Source organism: Drosophila elegans, unplaced genomic scaffold, assembly GCF_018152505.1.
Source record: "Drosophila elegans isolate 14027-0461.03 unplaced genomic scaffold, ASM1815250v1 contig_814, whole genome shotgun sequence".
Classification (NCBI taxonomy): domain Eukaryota; kingdom Metazoa; phylum Arthropoda; class Insecta; order Diptera; family Drosophilidae; genus Drosophila; species Drosophila elegans.
In genome coordinates this window covers 13,689,586-13,706,760 of record NW_024546167.1, presented here as the reverse complement: position 1 = coordinate 13,706,760, position 17,175 = coordinate 13,689,586, and the positions used below count along the sequence as shown (strand labels likewise).

Below are 17,175 nucleotides of genomic sequence, written 5' to 3'. Positions count from 1 at the left end.
TAATTTTGTTTTATTTTTAAATATATATACAAGAATTCTAGATTTTTAGACTTTTAAAAGCTAACTGGCCAAATTTGGCAACACTGATGGCTTGTCAGCTGTTTTTATTTTGCAACTCACCTCAGGGAACATGTCGCGCCAATTGAGTTTTAATCCACAAAAGGAATATGAGTTGATTGAATATCCCGGCAAAGTGGTTAATCCTGACCGGATGATAGCCACTCTGGGCGGCATTATCAATGTATCCAAGGTAAATATTGTAGTATTATAATGGCCAGTTTATTGATCATCTTTCTTTAATTCCAGGTGCTGGGAGATGAAGTAAAACGTATGGCGTTGCACTTCCACCCGGAGAATCCCTATAATAAACCCACTTTTGGTGATGGCACGGATAAAACTGGTGTCCTGCTCTCCATTACGGTGAGACGTCACAAAAAGGACAAGCAGCGGCCACCGGAATATTTTGTCAGAGTTTTGGGCCACTGCAGCAGGAGTTTTACTTTCGAAAGTGAGAGTGGCAGTTTGGGATTAACTACATTTGCTAATATTATATCCACTCCCAGCACTTTGTGACTTTCAGTATTTACCACTGTGGTCAACCCCAAGAAGTGAGAATGCCAATGCTGCCCAGGAGCTCACCTACGCATTGGATCAATTGAAACCCAGGGACACCTCCGATTTGGATTTCTTTAAGTGAGTAATTGCTCAGAACAGGAAAGATCTTGAAGGAATACCAAATAGTTAATGTTAAAACAACAGCTTATTAAATCGATTCCATCTTCATATAGACGTCGACACAATCAGCTCTTGGCTCTGCCCGAATTGTTTACCCACGTGGATGTGGTCTACTCGGGCACCTATCGCATCGATGGCGCGGAGGATGGCCAACAGGAGGTGCTGGGAGTGCAATCCAAGGCCACGTACGACAACCAAGGAGTGGTCTCATTCAACATGGTGGACAGTTTCCCCACCCAGGCGGACACCCAAAACCTCAAACGTCTCAAGGTGAAGTACGTTTCCGATGAGCAATTGGCCTTGGTCAAGAAGCTATTCGATGACTGCCCCATTTGGACGAGGATTGCCCTGCAATATGAATCTGGGCTGACCAACGACAAGCTCAAGTGCATCACTCCTTCGCTGGCTTTTTACTTCAGCAACGGTCCATGGCGTACTTTATACGTCCGCTTTGGCTACGATCCTCGCAAGGATTTCAACAGTCGCTACTACCAGACCTTCGATTTCCGGCTGCGTTTCAGCACTGGCCTCTCGGAGTTCGTTTACGCCAAGAAATTCGTGAAGCAACGAAGGGCAGCGAATGCTCCGTTCGCACCCATCGAGGATCGCGTTTCCGATTTGGTTCAGGACATTGACTACCCGTACTTCGACGAGCACAAGTTGCCGCGCTCCAGGCAGTGCATGCTGCGTTATTCCGACGTCCGTATGGCGAAGATCCAGGAGATGCTGGAGAAGATTCCCACACCGTTGACCGGTGCCGTGTGCAACGAGCGGACGGGCTGGTTGCCACCAGGATTCGATGCTCAGGTGCGACAGATTGTCTGTGGCAGCATAAGTGAACTTTTGCGCAACCATTACCGCAAGGAGAACCTAACGGCTGAGGTGGAAGCGGTTACCCAAGTCGACGATGAGGACGACGAGCCCGAGGACGAGGATACGCAGGATACGCAGGAGGAGGACATGGAGCTGGACGAAACGCAGGCCATGAACAACTCTGAGCAGTTCGTGGACAATGACATCGAACAGCTCTTTGATAATATCACTAGCTGAATGGAGAACTGACTGAAACTATTACATGATAAGATTTTAATATAAATACACTTTTTTTTTATAAAATGCAAACCAATGGTTTAATAATTATGTTCGCATGGTGTTATAAAAAATCTTTAAAATTCATTCATTTAAATGAAGCATAGGCGCGGCCTTTATTCATGGTTAGTTATACAGATAAGTGTAATAAATTTCATTTCTCAATAGCAGAAGCTACAATTAAGTGTCGCAAGATGTTGTTAAATTTTGTTTTAAATGCTGGCTGATGGAAAAACTGGTATTCCACTGCTTAGGGCTTGCATCTGTCAAGGAAACGGGGATACAGACACACCTCGCGGATGTGGTAGCGGTTGAGCAGCCAGCAGAGGAAGCGCTCCAGTCCCAAACCATAGCCGCCATGGGGCATCGTACCGTAGAGGCGCTGGTCCGTGTACCAGTAGTAGGGCGTGGGATCAATACCCTCGCGTGCGTAACCCTTGAGCAGCTCCTCGCTGTCGTAGATCCTCATCGATCCACCCACAATTTCGCCCACATTTGGCAGCAGCACGTCCACGCTTTCGGTCAAACGCTGATCCTCCTTGCAGCGCTGCATATAGAAGGACTTGATTTCCGCCGGGAAACGGCAGAGCATAATTGGTTCGTTGATGGTGTCGGTCATCTTGCGCTCCGGAGCCTCGGGAATATCCTCGCCAAACTCGTAAAACGTGCCATCGTCCTTGGTCACGTTGTTCTCCTTCAGCCACTTGATCGCATCCACGTAGTTCATGCGACGGAATGGCTTCTGCGGCGGCTTGAAATCGGGGTTAAGCTCCTTGACCAAATAGCCCCAGGGGGACTTCAAAACACGATCCACCACATCGCAGACCAGATCCTCCAGTCGATCCAGGAGCTCATCGAACGTGATGAATGGACACTCGGCCTCGACGTGAGAATATTCAGCCAAATGGCGACGTGTGCGACTCTGCTCGGCCCGATAACTCTGTGAAATGGTAAAGACATCGCCCAAAGCCGGCAGGCAGGTCTCCAGATAGAGCTGCGAACTCTGGGTAAGGTACGCCTCCTCGCCAAAGTACTTCAGCTTGAAGAGCGTGGAGCCACCCTCCACCTGGGTCTGCACTAGAGTCGGTGGCGTCACCTCGTTGTAGCCACGTGACTCGTAATGCGCACGGAAAGCCTGTGCGACCACGGAACGCATCTTGAGCACCTTTGAGGTGTTCTCGCCACGAATCATGATGTGCCGGTTGTCCAGCTGCACATCCGGTTGGGCTTCCTCGTTGAGAATGGCATCGGCACCGCCGGGCGGAGCCAGACCAATCAGTTCCCAGTAGTCCACGTTGAGCTCGTGGCCACCAGGTGCGGTTTTGCCCTCAGGAACCAACTTTAGCGTGCCGAACAGCACCACAGAGCTCTCCGTGCTCAGGGTGAGGGCATCGTAGGTCTGGCAGAGCTGATCGTTGAGGACACACTGCAGGAAACCGGTGCCATCGCGCAGGGTGATGAAGATCAGGGATTTACCCTGACGCCTCAGGCGATGCACCCAGCCGTAGATCTTGACGCGAGAATCCCGGCTGGAGGTGCCCTCGAAAATGCGAATTTTTCGGGCCGCCGGCAGACTGGAATCCTCCGAGATCTTTATCTTGCGTGCTTCATCCAGATTTTGTTGGCGTTTCTCCGCATCGTCGGCCTCGCGCTGCTGCTTTTCGGCATTCTTGTGGGATTCGCGAACGAAGAGTTTCTGGATCTTCTTCAGCTGGGATTTGGCAGCCGGCTCGTAGGGCTCCGCAGCATTGGGATCCTTGCTGTCCACGTAAATGGTGGGAAATGGCTCCTTGCCAGCGTGACGCATCGCCTGCAGAATGGTCTTAAACGGCTTAGATTCACTGCCATCGCCCGACTCATCGCTGCCCTTCTTCTCCGACGTGAAGATAGCACCTGCACATGGTCATACATATGTATAAATATTGCACATTAGAGATCGATACTTTCGGCCGACTGACAACGTGGACGGCTCTAATTAATATTAATCTATTAATTATCTTACCCAAGGTTAACTCTGCCATTTGATCGGCTGGCATCTTATTTGCTTTGTGACTACGATTTTACTGGTAAACTCGCCTTATATCTCGGAAATATATGCGTAAAATTGCATCAGCTTCAACTCCTTTGCCAAAACGATACCTCACGCCGGATACTCGATAGACTCGATAGATAAGAAGCGAGTGTTGGAAAACACCGACTGCCACGCAAACGCTTAAAGCTAAATATAGCCAAACTTTTGAATGTTGAGCGCCAATTAACTTATATTCGAATAAATTTATCAAAACAACATACATACATACCTTTTTTTACAATCAAAAATTAATATTGGGCTTACTAGAAAAATTAATAGTAATATGAAAATAAGTAAGTAAAAATAAATCCTATGGATGCTATAAGTACAGAAAAACAGGGTTTGAATGCTGACTTTGGCAGAAAAGAAATGTTATGGTCAACGAAAATGTTACTAAATAATTTTCAAAATTCATTCATAGCAGTAATAGTTTTGCCAATAAAAACTTCATTAATTGCAATATAGCCAAATCTGGCTTTAAAGCTTAAAAACTCTTCCTCTTTCTTTTCGATAGTTACAGTATTTTTTACAGTATTTTTTAGCACCTTGTGCATTGTCAGAGAAACGTAAACAATAAGGAAAATGCCCTCGGAAAATAGGTAATTTTCGTTTTAAAGACCCTGAAAACAGGATAACCAAATTGCCCGATACCCAATCTTTCCCCTTAGAATCAAAATCCTGCCCAAGGCGGTGGTTTGCGAGGAGAGCAACCTTCGCGGTGACATCACCTTTTCGTCGGGCTGTGTGGTTCATCCCAGTGCCACCGTTATCGCCGATGCAGGACCCGTAATAATTGGCGAAAACTGCATCATCGAGGAGTATGCAACCATAGCACATCGCTTGGAACCCGGCGCATCATGGGATGTCAATAATATCCTAAGCATTGGCAGCCACAATGTCTTCGAAGTGGGTTGCCAAGTGGAGGCAGCTCGCATTGGCGACAAAAACGTATTCGAGAGCAAGTGCTTTGTGGGCCGTGGCGTTACCGTTTCCAATAGCTGTGTGGTGGGTGCTGGGATTAAAATACACACCAGTCAACTTCTGCCGCAAAACACCATTGTTTATGGCGAACAAGGACTGCAGCGCGAGGCCATCGATAAGCAGGGATCGCAGACCCTTCAAATCGATTTCCTTCGCAAGGTCCTGCCAAACTATCACCATCTTCGCAAGCCCAACTACGATCCCAAGAAGGCGCGCAGCGTTGTCTAGTCTTTACTCTATATATAATCCTTATGTATTCTCCACCTTCACCGCATTAAAGTTAGACATCTCCTTTTCAAAAGTAACGATTGTGTGATCGCATAGTCCTTCCAAGTCCTCCAGTCCCCGCTTGAGTATATCAATGGCTCGATCTCTATGGGATTGGATGCGGAAGTGCAACATCTGCTCGGTGGGATGGGGAATGGTATAGCCACAGAAATCCACCTCTGGATAGCGGGCTATAATGGTTTTCAGCGCATTGCCCAGCGTGTGTCCCTCGTTGCTAAACACAAAAGTCCGCGAGCCTTCGCCGTTCTTCTCATCGCCAGCCAGCTGGTAAAAATATGAAACAATCAGTTAATCAAAAGCCATTATGTATGTTTTGTCCTATAAGAACCTCTGCCAATGCTCCCATTTTGTGATAATTTAAATATTTCTTCGGTTGTTTACAAAAAAACGTGCGAGGCACGACTTGACTATCGATTGTGTGACTATCGAATAATTGTCTATAAATGTAGCTAAAAATGGACAAGAGCTAACAGGGTCACACTCTCTTAGAGCTGGGAGAAGCATTTATATATAAGAAAAAATAAACTAATAAGCTACCTTTACAAAATAATTCTTAGGAAGAAATGTAAATGTAAATCAAATTGGTTTATTCGGATTTTCCCGGTAGATTTACAAACCTTGCAAGATTCTCCTTCTTTGTAAGTGATTTATTAATTTATTTTTAATTTAAAATTCTGTATTTGATTTACTAATTGTATGTACTTTTTGATTTCGTACTTCCTTTTTTTTTAATTTGAGCAGCAAAAAACTGTCGATATCCGCTTATTGTCTTATCGATGTATCGGTATAAGCTCAACGTTTTTACCTGCTTTAGTTCTTTACTCGTTCTGATACGGACGCGGTTTTGGACTCTTTGTGTGGTGTTTGCTAATTCGCTTCGTTCTGTTGCCAATTTTATTGGAGGCCAGCTGCGAAATCATTTTGTGCGGGTGTGGGGCCAAAACGAAAGAAAGAAGTGTCGCAAACAGCCGCATTAGCATAATTATAATTGCATGCCGCCTTTTGCGTGTATATGTGTGCATGTCACAGTGTAGTATGTTTGAAAGCATCAGCAGAAAAGGCGCCAAAAAAGAGGAGACCTAAAATAAAGAAGAATACAAAAGCACAAAAAAACTGCAACGCCAAACATAATTTCTTTCGCAATGCATTTAACGTAAAGTTGCTCCAAAAACACCGACACCTGGCCAAAAACGCATACAGCGAAGGAATAAACTGCAATACAGGTTTGTTTTTGCTTATTGCACGAAATGTGATTAATAATAATACTACATAAATAAGCTTTTTGAACAGCCGAAATGTCAATTAATATTTGTTTTTGGCCATGACGGCCACTCCCCCTTTTTGGGTCCCAAAATTATGCAAATTCATGCAGCTACAAAAAATAAGGCAGCTGACGCTGCGCAGTCGACGTCGCTGCCAGCGAAGGCGGAAGTGATGCCTAAAAAATACCAGTTCCAGAGGCTTAAGCTTTAGCGTTATTTCGCCTGCTGTTCTGCTTTTTTTTTGCTACTCCCGGCACATTTAATTTTGAATACACACTGCATTTTGGTTAATAGTCAAAAAGGTTACTGGTTTTGGATTTTGATCAGTACTATCAACGGTTGTATTTAAATATTTAAATAAATTAAAAAATGATAAACTTTGATTTCAGAAAAAAAGAATACAACATATTACTACGTATTTTAAAATTTCTTTACTTGTGATCAACAAAAACAAACAAACATTTCAAAAAGTCTTATCTCTAGCTACATATGTATATTCCCAATTTCGCAATAGACGTTAGCCAATATGCATTGTATTTTGTATCCACTGGTTGCTATGGTCTCGTCTCTGCCCCCTCTCCCTTCTTCTCCTTTTTGTCATCCTGCTGGCTCCTTTGCTCTAATTTGTTTGGTGGTCCCACACACACATCTGTTGTGTTTTGGTGGTGACTAATGCGACAGCATGTTCCGTTATCTCATGCGTTCCCCTCTCCCCACCTCTTTGCTCGCCCAGGGTTGTGTTGTAATAATCTCATGTTTCGTTTGGCGCCATGCGTTCCCCCAATTTGCAGTTGTTGCAATTTCGGTCTAGGCTGCGTTCCGTTTCCAGTTCGTTTCCCCCATTATGTTGGGCGCCCTTTTTGCTAGTTGTTTTTACATGGACTGCAGTATATGTGTATGTATATATTTTACATGTCTGCCGGCTTTTGCTGCCTTACAGACATACATATATTGTGTGTGAGAGCGAGTCAGCTGCTCTCTCCTGGCCAAAAAAGGGGTTTGTTTTCTCTCGCTCTCTCCTGGGCCGACTATTCTTATTTTTATGGTTTTCTTTTTTGCGTTTGCAATTATTTTGGCTTTGTAGTGGTTACAACAAAGGAACTGCATTTAAGCGTCACGATCGTCGCAAAAAAAAAAATAAGAAGATGAAGAGGAAAGAGAAGTAAGAAATGGTTCTGGGAATATGATACAGAGGGTTCTCGTTTGGCCCGTGTAAATAAACGCAACATTATAGTATACAATGATATATGGCCTGCACATAGGGAAAATAACTTGCCTAGCATTTACTCGCGAAACTGATTCGTAAACACTTTCCGCACTTGTGTGTAAGATTGCACACTAAACCCAAACGAGACTTACATATGTATGTATGTACCTGCCTACAAGTCATACACAGGAAGAACAAATCATGTAAAATGATGACCAAATTATAGATTCATCATATCCTTTTGCACTGTTTTCTGGTCTTTCAATTTATTTTGAACTATTTAAAATAAAGTATGGTACCATATTTTTTTACCAGAAGCTGATTCTAAGTGTAGTTAAACTTGCAAATAAATGGTACAAGTTGATGGGGACAGAAACTGTGAGTTCTCCCTAGAGTGGAATGTCTTCCAGCGTGAGCCATGAATATTGCAGAGATCTATGTATCTTCTTGAAACACCAAAAAACCTGCCAGGACGCTGTCACATGCAACAACAGTGGGTCACTATTATAAAGTCACAAATGAGCATATCTGAAATGTGAAAGATTTTATAGATTTCATGTTGTTCTATTTAATTTCTAACCACATAGTAAACCTTCAAAAGTAGTGAATTGTAGAGGCACCCTTTCAAATAAATAAAAACAATTTTTTTTTGTATTAGAAATATTATAAAAAAAAATATTTTTTTTAGTAACTGAATTGAAAGACTTTCAAAAGTTGAAAGACTTTCAAAAGTTGTTTTTTTAAATTATGTACATGTTTTATATAATCATTTTTTTCGAGTGCCCACTGTGCAACAAATTTCCAAGGATGCTGCAGACATCGAAAGCCAAACGAAACGAAATAAAATAAAATACTCTGACTGATGGGGGGAAAGAAGGAAATGGACTGAGCATAATGAGTTGTAGAAGGGGGCAAAGGAGAGCCGGGTTCAACAGCAGACAGAAAAAGGCGAAGTGGCAATAGCACAAGACGAAGATGCAGAGCTCAGGGAATAAGGAACAGAGAACAAGGAACAGACGGATACACGGACACGACTACGTGATATTCCCAACATCCTGTGCAGCGAGACACGAAGGAGGTGGGGAGCGCAATAAAGAAGGAGAAGAAGACTGCGAAGGCGGAGTCGGGGGAGAGCGCAAAACCTGTCATCTGCTGCCGGCTGCATTCGATACGGGCCACGAAAAGGAGAAGGAAACTGTGGAGAGAAGACAGAAACGCAGAAGGATGAAGCTGCAGGCATTTTTAGAATTCCAAAAATCAACATAAAAGACCAAGTAAATGAACAATAATGGCCAGACAAACTACACAGAACAGAAAATTGTAATGCTATGTTTTATATTTTGAAGCCTGTACATGTCCTTTTAGTATCTTATAACAAATATCTATTTTAATTGCTTGGTAAAAGACCGACAAAAATAGCAGCGTGGGATTAAATTAACTACCAAAAAACAAACGTTTTGAGATCGAGCTTCTTTTTTTAGTGTAAGAAGAGCAAGTCACAAGGAAGCTGAATCGACTCTTACCTTTTTTCCCCTCTTGTTATTTTATTTGTGCGTGATCGCAGTCCAGACGCAGCAGCAGCGACGCCGACTTTTGCAGCGGCAGAGAGACATAAAACAAACAAAACCTACACATGCCTTTTTCTCTTATTTCCCCTTTGTTTGGATTTCCTTGTTTATAGCATTCGATGGGTCTCAAAATTTTGCAGTGTTTGAAAAAGGATACCAGCAGTCAAAATTTCAGTTTGCTGTTTTAAAAGCTTTGGCAACACCTTTATTACCAATCAGGAAAATGGAATTTATTTATCTTTGGATATAAAGATGCTGTGCAAAAAAACAAAACTCTCAAAGCAATAGATAAACAAATATGTAATTTTATTTTGTTTTAAACCTAAAAATATATTTTACTGTTTTAAATTTAACTTTAAAAATGTCATTTGTTTAAATTTTAAAATGAAAAGTTTAAGGTTGCACAAGTAACTTTTTCTTTTATCTGCTTTGTATTAAAGTTGATTGAATGAATCAAGTCGCTAAAAATATGCGATTTTTATTTTTTATTTGATTTATTATTATTTTATTTTTTTTCCAAATACAGAATACCAACTGTTTCCGATAAATTTAAGCCCTTAATTCTGATCCCTGTTCTTTGGTCTTAAGAAATCCTTAAATCAGAATAATCAAAAGCTTCGTGACAGAAAAGTGAAAATAAGTGTGGCTTTTGATTTCCGTCCTGTAGTTTCAAGTGAATAAAAAGGGGAAATGGGGAAAAAAAACACCAGTAAGACTTGTGGTTTGCTATTGAAATGCATGTTTTATTTTGTACCTAAATTATTTGTACATTTTTTCAAGGCACGCTTGGGGGGATTTGCATAATACGCCGTAGAGCAGCCGTAAAATGTGTCCGATGCCGTCTGTTGCCATCGCACATATTGCTGATGGGTGTTGATGTTGCTGTAGCTTTTGGTGGTGGTTGCTGTGTGGCCTCAAAGGACTCGCATCCCCTGTGTGTCCTGTGCCTAGTTTCATTTCATTTTCGTTTCACTTTTTTTTCTCTGTTGCTTTCCACTTTTATTGTTGAACTTTACAGCTGCCGCTTTCATTTCATTTCAATTCATTTTGTTTTTATTTTTTTCCCTTGTCCAACTTGCATTTTTCCCCTATCGGTGTGTGGCTTATTTTTGGCAGGGGTGGTTTTAACTTATATGGAACTTACGACAGCATTTTGTATGCGTCTGACTTTGATCCCTTTTCCGGGGGGTGGGTCGGACCTCTGTCGTCTGGCCTCCCCCTCGGCAGCATTAGGGAAAGTGTCTTGCAAATAAATAAATAGTCATGTCAGCCATATTATTAATGCCCGGGAAGAAAGGAAGCAAGGATAGGAATGGAGTGGAATGGAAGGTAGCTTACGGTCTGCATTCACATGGGTGTCTGGGTGATGGGTGTCGAGGGGGTGGCACTAATCAACCCTCTTGGGCTGTCGGCGAAGAAAAGGGGAACGCATCTTACTCCGATATTCAGGAACACCAAATACAGTGTTCCCTGAAAAGTAAGGATCTTTGGAAATAAAAGCTATTATTAAAAGTTATAGTCCAATCATAGTTTTAAAATATTTTTTACACCCTTAATATAAATTTGAGAAAAAAAATATGTGAAATTTTTAAAAAATCACAATAGTAATATCAATTTTTAATTTAAATTAAAATATTTAACTAAAGCAAAATCATGCACAGCTAAAAAAAATAACGCTAACTTAAGCAATTGTGATTATAACGTTCATACACCCAATGTAAATTCAATTTTGTTGATTGGTGTTCTATCTTTTAAAATCTGAATGTGTCGAAATGCTAACTTTAAGAGCTTAGTTTTTAGTAAGCGGATCACCTTTTTAAAACTAATAAACGCTGAGAACAATTGGCGGGCGTTCACTGTATTAAATATATGTATTTTCTACTACGCATTGCTGTCTGTTCGCGTTGGGGTCAACAAACTTTTGGGCCAGCCCCCAGCATCAATTCTGCGTGTGTGTGTGTGTTTGTGTGTGTGAGAGTGCGTGCGGGTGAGTATTGGTGAGTGCGAAAAGTGAACGATTTTCCAGCAGAGCTCAACGCAAGCCAAAAACCCCCCTGTTGAAAACAGCGGACACTAGCACGTTCTACGCATTTTTGTGCATTGACCCCAGACAGACGGAAGCCCTCCCACTACTACCCGAAATGCCACCCCCTACCCCACCCACTCTCTCATACAAACAGAACCACACATACACACACACACACACACACACACACACACACACACGATTTCCTCCCCCTCACACACACACGCACATCTGTTTGTTTGCATAGTACAATGGCAACCCTCGCTGATTTGATTTTCATATGTTGAATGGGATTTGAGGGTGGAATGGATTCTCGGATTCAACGCCCTGCCTTCGCTTCATGTACACCTTTATCGGGAGTTTTATGAATTTTTGTATATTATATTTTTTATGATTTTATATATTAAAATATGCATGCTGCACAGTGTGTACACAGACAGAAAAAATAGCACTTATCTTTGACATATTCTTATTATATTTAGAATTTGTATCTGTGTATCTTGGATTAAGAAAACAACCATGTTTTATTGTCAATGTTGTATAGTTTTAGTTGTGAAAACGAATTTTGTATATATTTTTCATTATTATTTTCCCTGTGTAGGCTGCGGCATCTTCGATTACAAGTTTATGACAGCATAAATTCAAAAAGCACCTTTAATTGCACTCTCTATAGAGGGGGCCTCCCCAAGCTTTTGTTTTAGTGTTATTTTACCTTTGGGGGTATGGAATATAAAATGGTTTTATTGCTTTTCCCGCCCTCGCGATTTTATTTTGGGTGTGGTTCTTGTATACAGATTGATGGGTTTTAGTTTAATGATCTGAGAGGACGACCGGTTCCAAGTTCCTGTAACCATTCTGTCTTTGTTTTCCACTTTTCGTTTTGTCCGTGAAATTTGCCGAACAACATTATTAAAGGTCATTTACTTTTGTTAACCGTAAGAGGGGTTGTTTTCTCTCTAGTTTCTGGTTCGTTTCGGCTTCGGTCTCGGATTCTCCTGTGTCCTGTGTCCATACGTCCTCATGAATATGCGAAAATTTAACGCATGCAAATGGGAAATTGTCCCTAGAAAACTGTCTTGTAAATGAATCTTTATGGGTCTTGTAAAGAGGGTTGTAAATGGCGCGGCGAGGGGTGTGTTAGGAACTCATGGTTCGTGGGAATTTTGTCAAAACTTTTGTTTTGAAATGTTGAAATGGCTTTGGGATGGGTTTCTAGCTATGTTTCCGTTTTGCTTGAACAGGTTGGCCTTTGTTATTAAGTTAGATTCCATTATCATAATAGGTCTGCCGGGATCTTTATTTTTTAGAGGAGGGTAAGTGAGAGAGGGTTATCTCAGTAAAAATCTTTTAGGAGAATTTCGTCTCCTTCAAGCTCCATTTGTGTGATTTTCTCGGAATATAAGCAACAGCATGTGTTTCTTTATTTAAAGTGCTTGTTTGCGTTTCGACTGTTGTACACTGTTTGTTCGAAAATGTGAAGTTTTGAATTAAAAGAGTACAGTAAATCAAACTAAGCACACGGAAATAAATAACTTAAAAGTTATAATATAATATTTTATTTAACTATTGTATTTAGGTTTAACTATATATTCAACTATACTTTTGAATTTAAAAAGTTTTAAAGTCAGTAATTTTACTATTAACTTTCATTTGTTTTGTGTTAAAAAAATACATTCTTAAGATAAGATAAGCTATAAAATTAGCGCGTTTCCACTGTATCCATGTATCCCTCCTCCAGAGGTCTCTCTTGCTTTCTTCCGCTTAACTTCAATTCTTCACAGCCTTGAGTTCTCGAGTCTTCTTGCACTTGGCGTTGGAAGCTCGCCCTTCTGTCTCCTCACATTTGGTTCCCCCCACAAAAAGTTCACACGCTGCTTGCCTTTGGAGTCTTCGGAATTGTCTTTGACTTTGTTTGGCTTTCGGTTTACGAGTATATTTGTGTGTTCGCAGACCAGACAGCAAGACAGCTGTTAAAGCAAATTAATCTAACAACAATAACAACAGTGAGCCAGAAGAAACAGAGCGGGCAAAAAAAAAAACAGCACGAGAATTCACAGCGCGACGACTCGAATCCATATTGAAACATTGTATGTAGAAATATTCAGAGTGTAGTTCAGCTGAAACTGAAATTGCTGATAAAACAAAGCAAATGCCTTTTGGAGGTGTGACAAAAGACGGCTTGGCATTGTGGGCGGGGGAGGAGGAGCAAACCAGCCAGTTGCACACATGTACAGTAAATGCTGAAATAAATTGATTTGCTAAATCAGAGTATACTACTTTCCAGTTTGAATATTTCCTCATTGAGACGTTAAGTGCCTTTTGCAAACTGATACTAGAAATGTGTAATGTGGGGGAGAATAGGATTTCATTTTGGTTGGAAAATGGTTTTTTTTGAAAATTTCGGAACCAGATTTTAACATTTTTAGAAACTGGGTTATATAGGTAATATTATTTACAGAGCAAAGGTTAAACATTTACGGGATTCCCCGATGGTAATTAACGCGAATATGTTTCTGTATCCTTATGAACCGTAAAATAAGTCCGAGAAAATCATTTCAATTTTTGCATTGTTTAATTTGAAATCTGAAAACGTATCTGGCGTATCTGAAACTTCAGGTAAGCATTGAAATAAATGCTTATTTCATGGCTCAAGTTCTTCAATATCAACACTTTTTATTTATTTATTGACCGATGATCAAATTTTTGCAAATTGTAATCTTTTGGAAATTCAATACGCTTGCTGATAAGATGATTCATGTACCGACTATAGTAACAAAAAAATGTGCGATTCCGGATTTCGCTAACCGAGTATTTCCGATCGACCACTGTAGCCGCCTATCAAATTCTTCTGTGGTTTTCTGTGTTGGTGTTCTTGTTGTTGCTTCCGCTTGTTGTTGTTTAGAAATAGAAATGATTTCACAATGTACTTTTTGGTGTCGCGCTTAGAGCTTCAGTTGACCGTTTCGTCTCGTTCAGCTAACCTCCCCGATTCACCTCCCGGTTTTCCCTCCCCCCCACAATGCCCGAACACCATCAAAAATCCAACAAAAAATAAAAATAAAAAAATAATAAATAAAAAAATAAGGAATAACAACGACAAAAACACAAAAACACGTTTTTCAGACTCGGTTTTGCCGATTTCTTATTAGATATTCTTGTGTTGCCTGGCCCGGTCTCCCCATCAGTCCGTCCCGCTCGCTCTTCCGCCCCAAAGACACTTATTGTTTATTCTTTCGCTGGCCCGCAACTCGTGGCTTTTGGTTTATGGTGATTCAGCTCAAAACGAGAAGTGAATGTGCTGGCAGAGCAGTAGGCGTCGACAGCGACGCCACTGTGCACTTAAAACAAATATGTTTTTCTTAAATTTTACTGACTGAAAATGGATTTTTTGATATTATAGATTGCCAAATAATTTGTTTATTACTTTTAATTTGAAAAATAAAAAAAATTATAAAAATGCATATTGACATATGAAATTTTCAAAGAATATCTTATAGTGAACAGATTCATAAACTTTAATGGGCTTTTTTATAATTTGACAATAAAATTTAATTTCTCCTCTTTATGATAAGCTATAAGTATGTTTTAAACTGCAAAATTTTCTTAACATAATTTCTCAATATTAACTTAAATTAGCTTATCATAAAGACAAAAAATCGGGTCTTAGTGTAAAATAATCTTTAATCTCCTTGCATTTTATACTTACCCATTAAATTCCCGCGAAACAAATTAGTATTTGCAGTGTAACCTATTTTGCGTTTGGCGTTTGTGTTCCTTGGTTGTAAAATGTCAGTGTTAAATAATATTGTGTTTATTAAACCAGAAAAACGTAAGCAAATTTACCGTTGTTGGCGGTGAGTAAGCGATAGATGCAGTGAAAGGAGGAACGAGAGAGAGAGAGAGGGAAAGAGAGGCTTGAGCTTTAAGGAAACTGCACTCGAGTAAGCGGGAGAGCGATTGAGTGACTGATTGATGGCCAAAGCAGAAAGCTTGAATTGTTGCTGTTGCTGTTGCTGCCGTCAGTGGGTTCTACCGCTTCTCCATCATCTTCTTCTTCTTCTTTAATGAAGGTCAATGTTCGAACGCCAACGTATTCACCGATTTCTTCAGCTGATGTCGACGTTCTTCTTCGATTCTTCAACCGCTTTGTTGTTGATGTTGCTTGATGATTGGCCATTGTCTTTGTTGTTTTTGGTTTTGGTTGTAACTTACACTCGAAAAATTTTTACAATATTAATCAAGCTTCTTCTCCATAACCACCTTATTTTAAATAGAATTCCCAGAAAATGTTTAAAAGAATATGTCAGGCGCAGTAACTTTAGTAAGTATTCATTTATAAATCACAATATAAAACATTCATAAATTGTTTCAAATTTCCCTGGTTCTCTTAATACAAATTAGACCACCCAAATATGCAGGCTTAAATTGTTTCAAATGATTTCACTAAATAAACAAGTATTTAAAACCGCCCATCGTCAGTTTTAATTTTTTCATTGATTTTTGCTAATAAAAAACAATATTGTACAAAAACTGCTCTCAATAGTTATTATCAAAAGAGGATTCAAGGGGATATTAAAAGTATTATTTCCGAGTAAAATTGTTTTTAATGCTTTTTCTGCCGCTGTTGCTGCTATCATTTGTTAAGTTTTGAGCCAACAGCTATTCTCTGTCTCCCCATTTTCCCCATCCAATTTCGAGTCTATTTGAGTACAAACAACTCCAAATAAAATACAACCCATAAAGTTTGTTAATGATACTTGATGTGTTGTGCAGGCGTGGCTCTCTGCTGGAGTTCCATTCATTTAATTCTTCATCTGCTGCTCCACCTCCAGCATAGACAATCCATATAATTATGGAATAATTTAATTGTTTCAATTTTGACTTGATGCCTGCACTGGGGCACCCCTCAAAAACAAATGTTTTCCGGGCTTGGCCCCATCGGTAATCTGGCGGAACCTTTGACCGACCTAACCCTCTGATTGGCCAGCGTAACGCTCCCCAGAGAATTGTCTCCGTCAAAAGTTCTTTGGGGAAATTAGTCGGGAATAACCCACTCGAATCGGCAGAGGAAACGTTCAAATGCCCCCGAGAGAAAGGGAGGTCGGTCGGTCGGTCGGTCGGTTGTTTGGTCGCATTTGCCAAGTTCAGTTCAAAGAACTTCCCACATCTGATTAAAGAAATAATCAAGGGGTGTGCGAAATACGACGAGGGGCTTCTGGCGGGGAGCGCTGAAACGGAATTTAAAAGCAATGCAAACCTCTGGATCGACCCAGAAGTGCCATTTCCGTTTGAACAGCAAAAAATATATCTACAGACGAATCTTAACTATTCCCCCTAAACAAAGCTGACTTTTATGTAAATTAAACTTTTCAGAACTGAAACTATGATATGAATAATTTAACATAAATGTTGATACGTTGAACTTTTTATATTTTTATTGACATTACTTTTAAGACTTTTAATTAATTAGTTAAATACATTTTTTTTTTATTTGAGCTACATAAACAAGTAATTGTAATTTCAATACCAATTCGTATCACTTGTACTATCTTAAATTAAACTATTCTTTCAATTAATTATTTCTGATGAAAAAATGTGATGGGAACTTAATTTTCCTCGCTAGCCAACTTTGACTGTACGAGGCATAATAATTTGCCGCATCTAATATCGCAATTTGGAGTATTGCGAGAAGGAGTCGTTGGTCGAAAAGCACGCGGTTCGTTGGCTTTAAGAGTGTATCACAAGCAATTATGAACGTTGACCTTCTGCAAAAAAAAAAAAAAGTTTCCACTACCCGAAAAAGGTGAAAGAACACACAGACTGAGACCCCAAAAGCGAAGGTAACAAAGACATTAGCAGAGGCTGCGAAATGCGAGGGGGCTGTTGGAGAAAACCTAATGACAGATGGTGGGGGGACGGAAAATAACCCAAAGAACCAAGAAGAAAAT

The 17,175-nt window shown here is 40.4% G+C and overlaps 5 protein-coding genes across 5 annotated transcripts in view; 3 read left to right on the top strand and 2 right to left on the bottom strand.

Annotated features, from left to right (window-relative positions):
- Positions 1-126: 126 nt before the first annotated feature.
- Positions 127-1,991, top strand: LOC108138984 (general transcription factor 3C polypeptide 5). Its single transcript, XM_017261569.1, has 4 exons — positions 127-250; positions 307-508; positions 564-693; positions 789-1,991. Exons 1-4 carry the CDS (start codon positions 131-133, stop codon positions 1,783-1,785), a joined length of 1,449 nt encoding a protein of 482 aa, XP_017117058.1. The 5' UTR covers positions 127-130; the 3' UTR covers positions 1,786-1,991.
- LOC108138983 (asparagine--tRNA ligase, cytoplasmic) lies at positions 1,916-3,984 on the bottom strand. The gene is made up of 2 exons (XM_017261568.2): positions 3,827-3,984; positions 1,916-3,717 (listed from the first exon to the last, which is right to left on the bottom strand). The coding sequence occupies exons 1-2, from the start codon at positions 3,858-3,860 to the stop codon at positions 2,075-2,077; spliced, it is 1,677 nt and encodes a 558-aa protein (XP_017117057.1). The 5' UTR covers positions 3,861-3,984; the 3' UTR covers positions 1,916-2,074.
- A 424-nt stretch (positions 3,985-4,408) lies between these two features.
- LOC108138747 (dynactin subunit 6) lies at positions 4,409-5,181 on the top strand. The gene is made up of 2 exons (XM_017261147.1): positions 4,409-4,494; positions 4,564-5,181. Exons 1-2 carry the CDS (start codon positions 4,478-4,480, stop codon positions 5,102-5,104), a joined length of 558 nt encoding a protein of 185 aa, XP_017116636.1. The 5' UTR covers positions 4,409-4,477; the 3' UTR covers positions 5,105-5,181.
- On the bottom strand, positions 5,107-5,579 carry LOC108138748 (probable DNA-directed RNA polymerases I and III subunit RPAC2). Its single transcript, XM_017261148.2, has 2 exons — positions 5,493-5,579; positions 5,107-5,428 (listed from the first exon to the last, which is right to left on the bottom strand). Exons 1-2 carry the CDS (start codon positions 5,508-5,510, stop codon positions 5,126-5,128), a joined length of 321 nt encoding a protein of 106 aa, XP_017116637.1. The 5' UTR covers positions 5,511-5,579; the 3' UTR covers positions 5,107-5,125.
- Positions 5,580-5,987: 408 nt separating this feature from the next.
- Positions 5,988-17,175, top strand: part of LOC108138745 (brain tumor protein) — a 46,054-nt gene continuing 34,866 nt past the window's right edge. Inside the window, exon 1 of the mRNA XM_017261139.2 lies at positions 5,988-6,387. The gene's annotated coding sequence lies outside the window, so the exon portion shown is untranslated. The remainder of the gene's footprint in view (positions 6,388-17,175) is intronic.

Bases quoted from the DNA above. Each gene is read 5' to 3' on its own strand.
- LOC108138984 (XM_017261569.1), top strand. From the start codon at position 131: ATGTCGCGCCAATTGAGTTTTAATCCACAAAAGGAATATGAGTTGATT. The intron at 251-306 runs GTAAATATTGTA...CTTTAATTCCAG, and splicing joins GCATTATCAATGTATCCAAG to GTGCTGGGAGATGAAGTAAA. The intron at 694-788 runs GTGAGTAATTGC...ATCTTCATATAG, and splicing joins TCCGATTTGGATTTCTTTAA to ACGTCGACACAATCAGCTCT.
- LOC108138983 (XM_017261568.2), bottom strand. From the start codon at position 3,860: ATGCCAGCCGATCAAATGGCAGAGTTAACCTTGG. The intron at 3,718-3,826 runs GTAAGATAATTA...GACCATGTGCAG, and splicing joins AATGGCAGAGTTAACCTTGG to GTGCTATCTTCACGTCGGAG.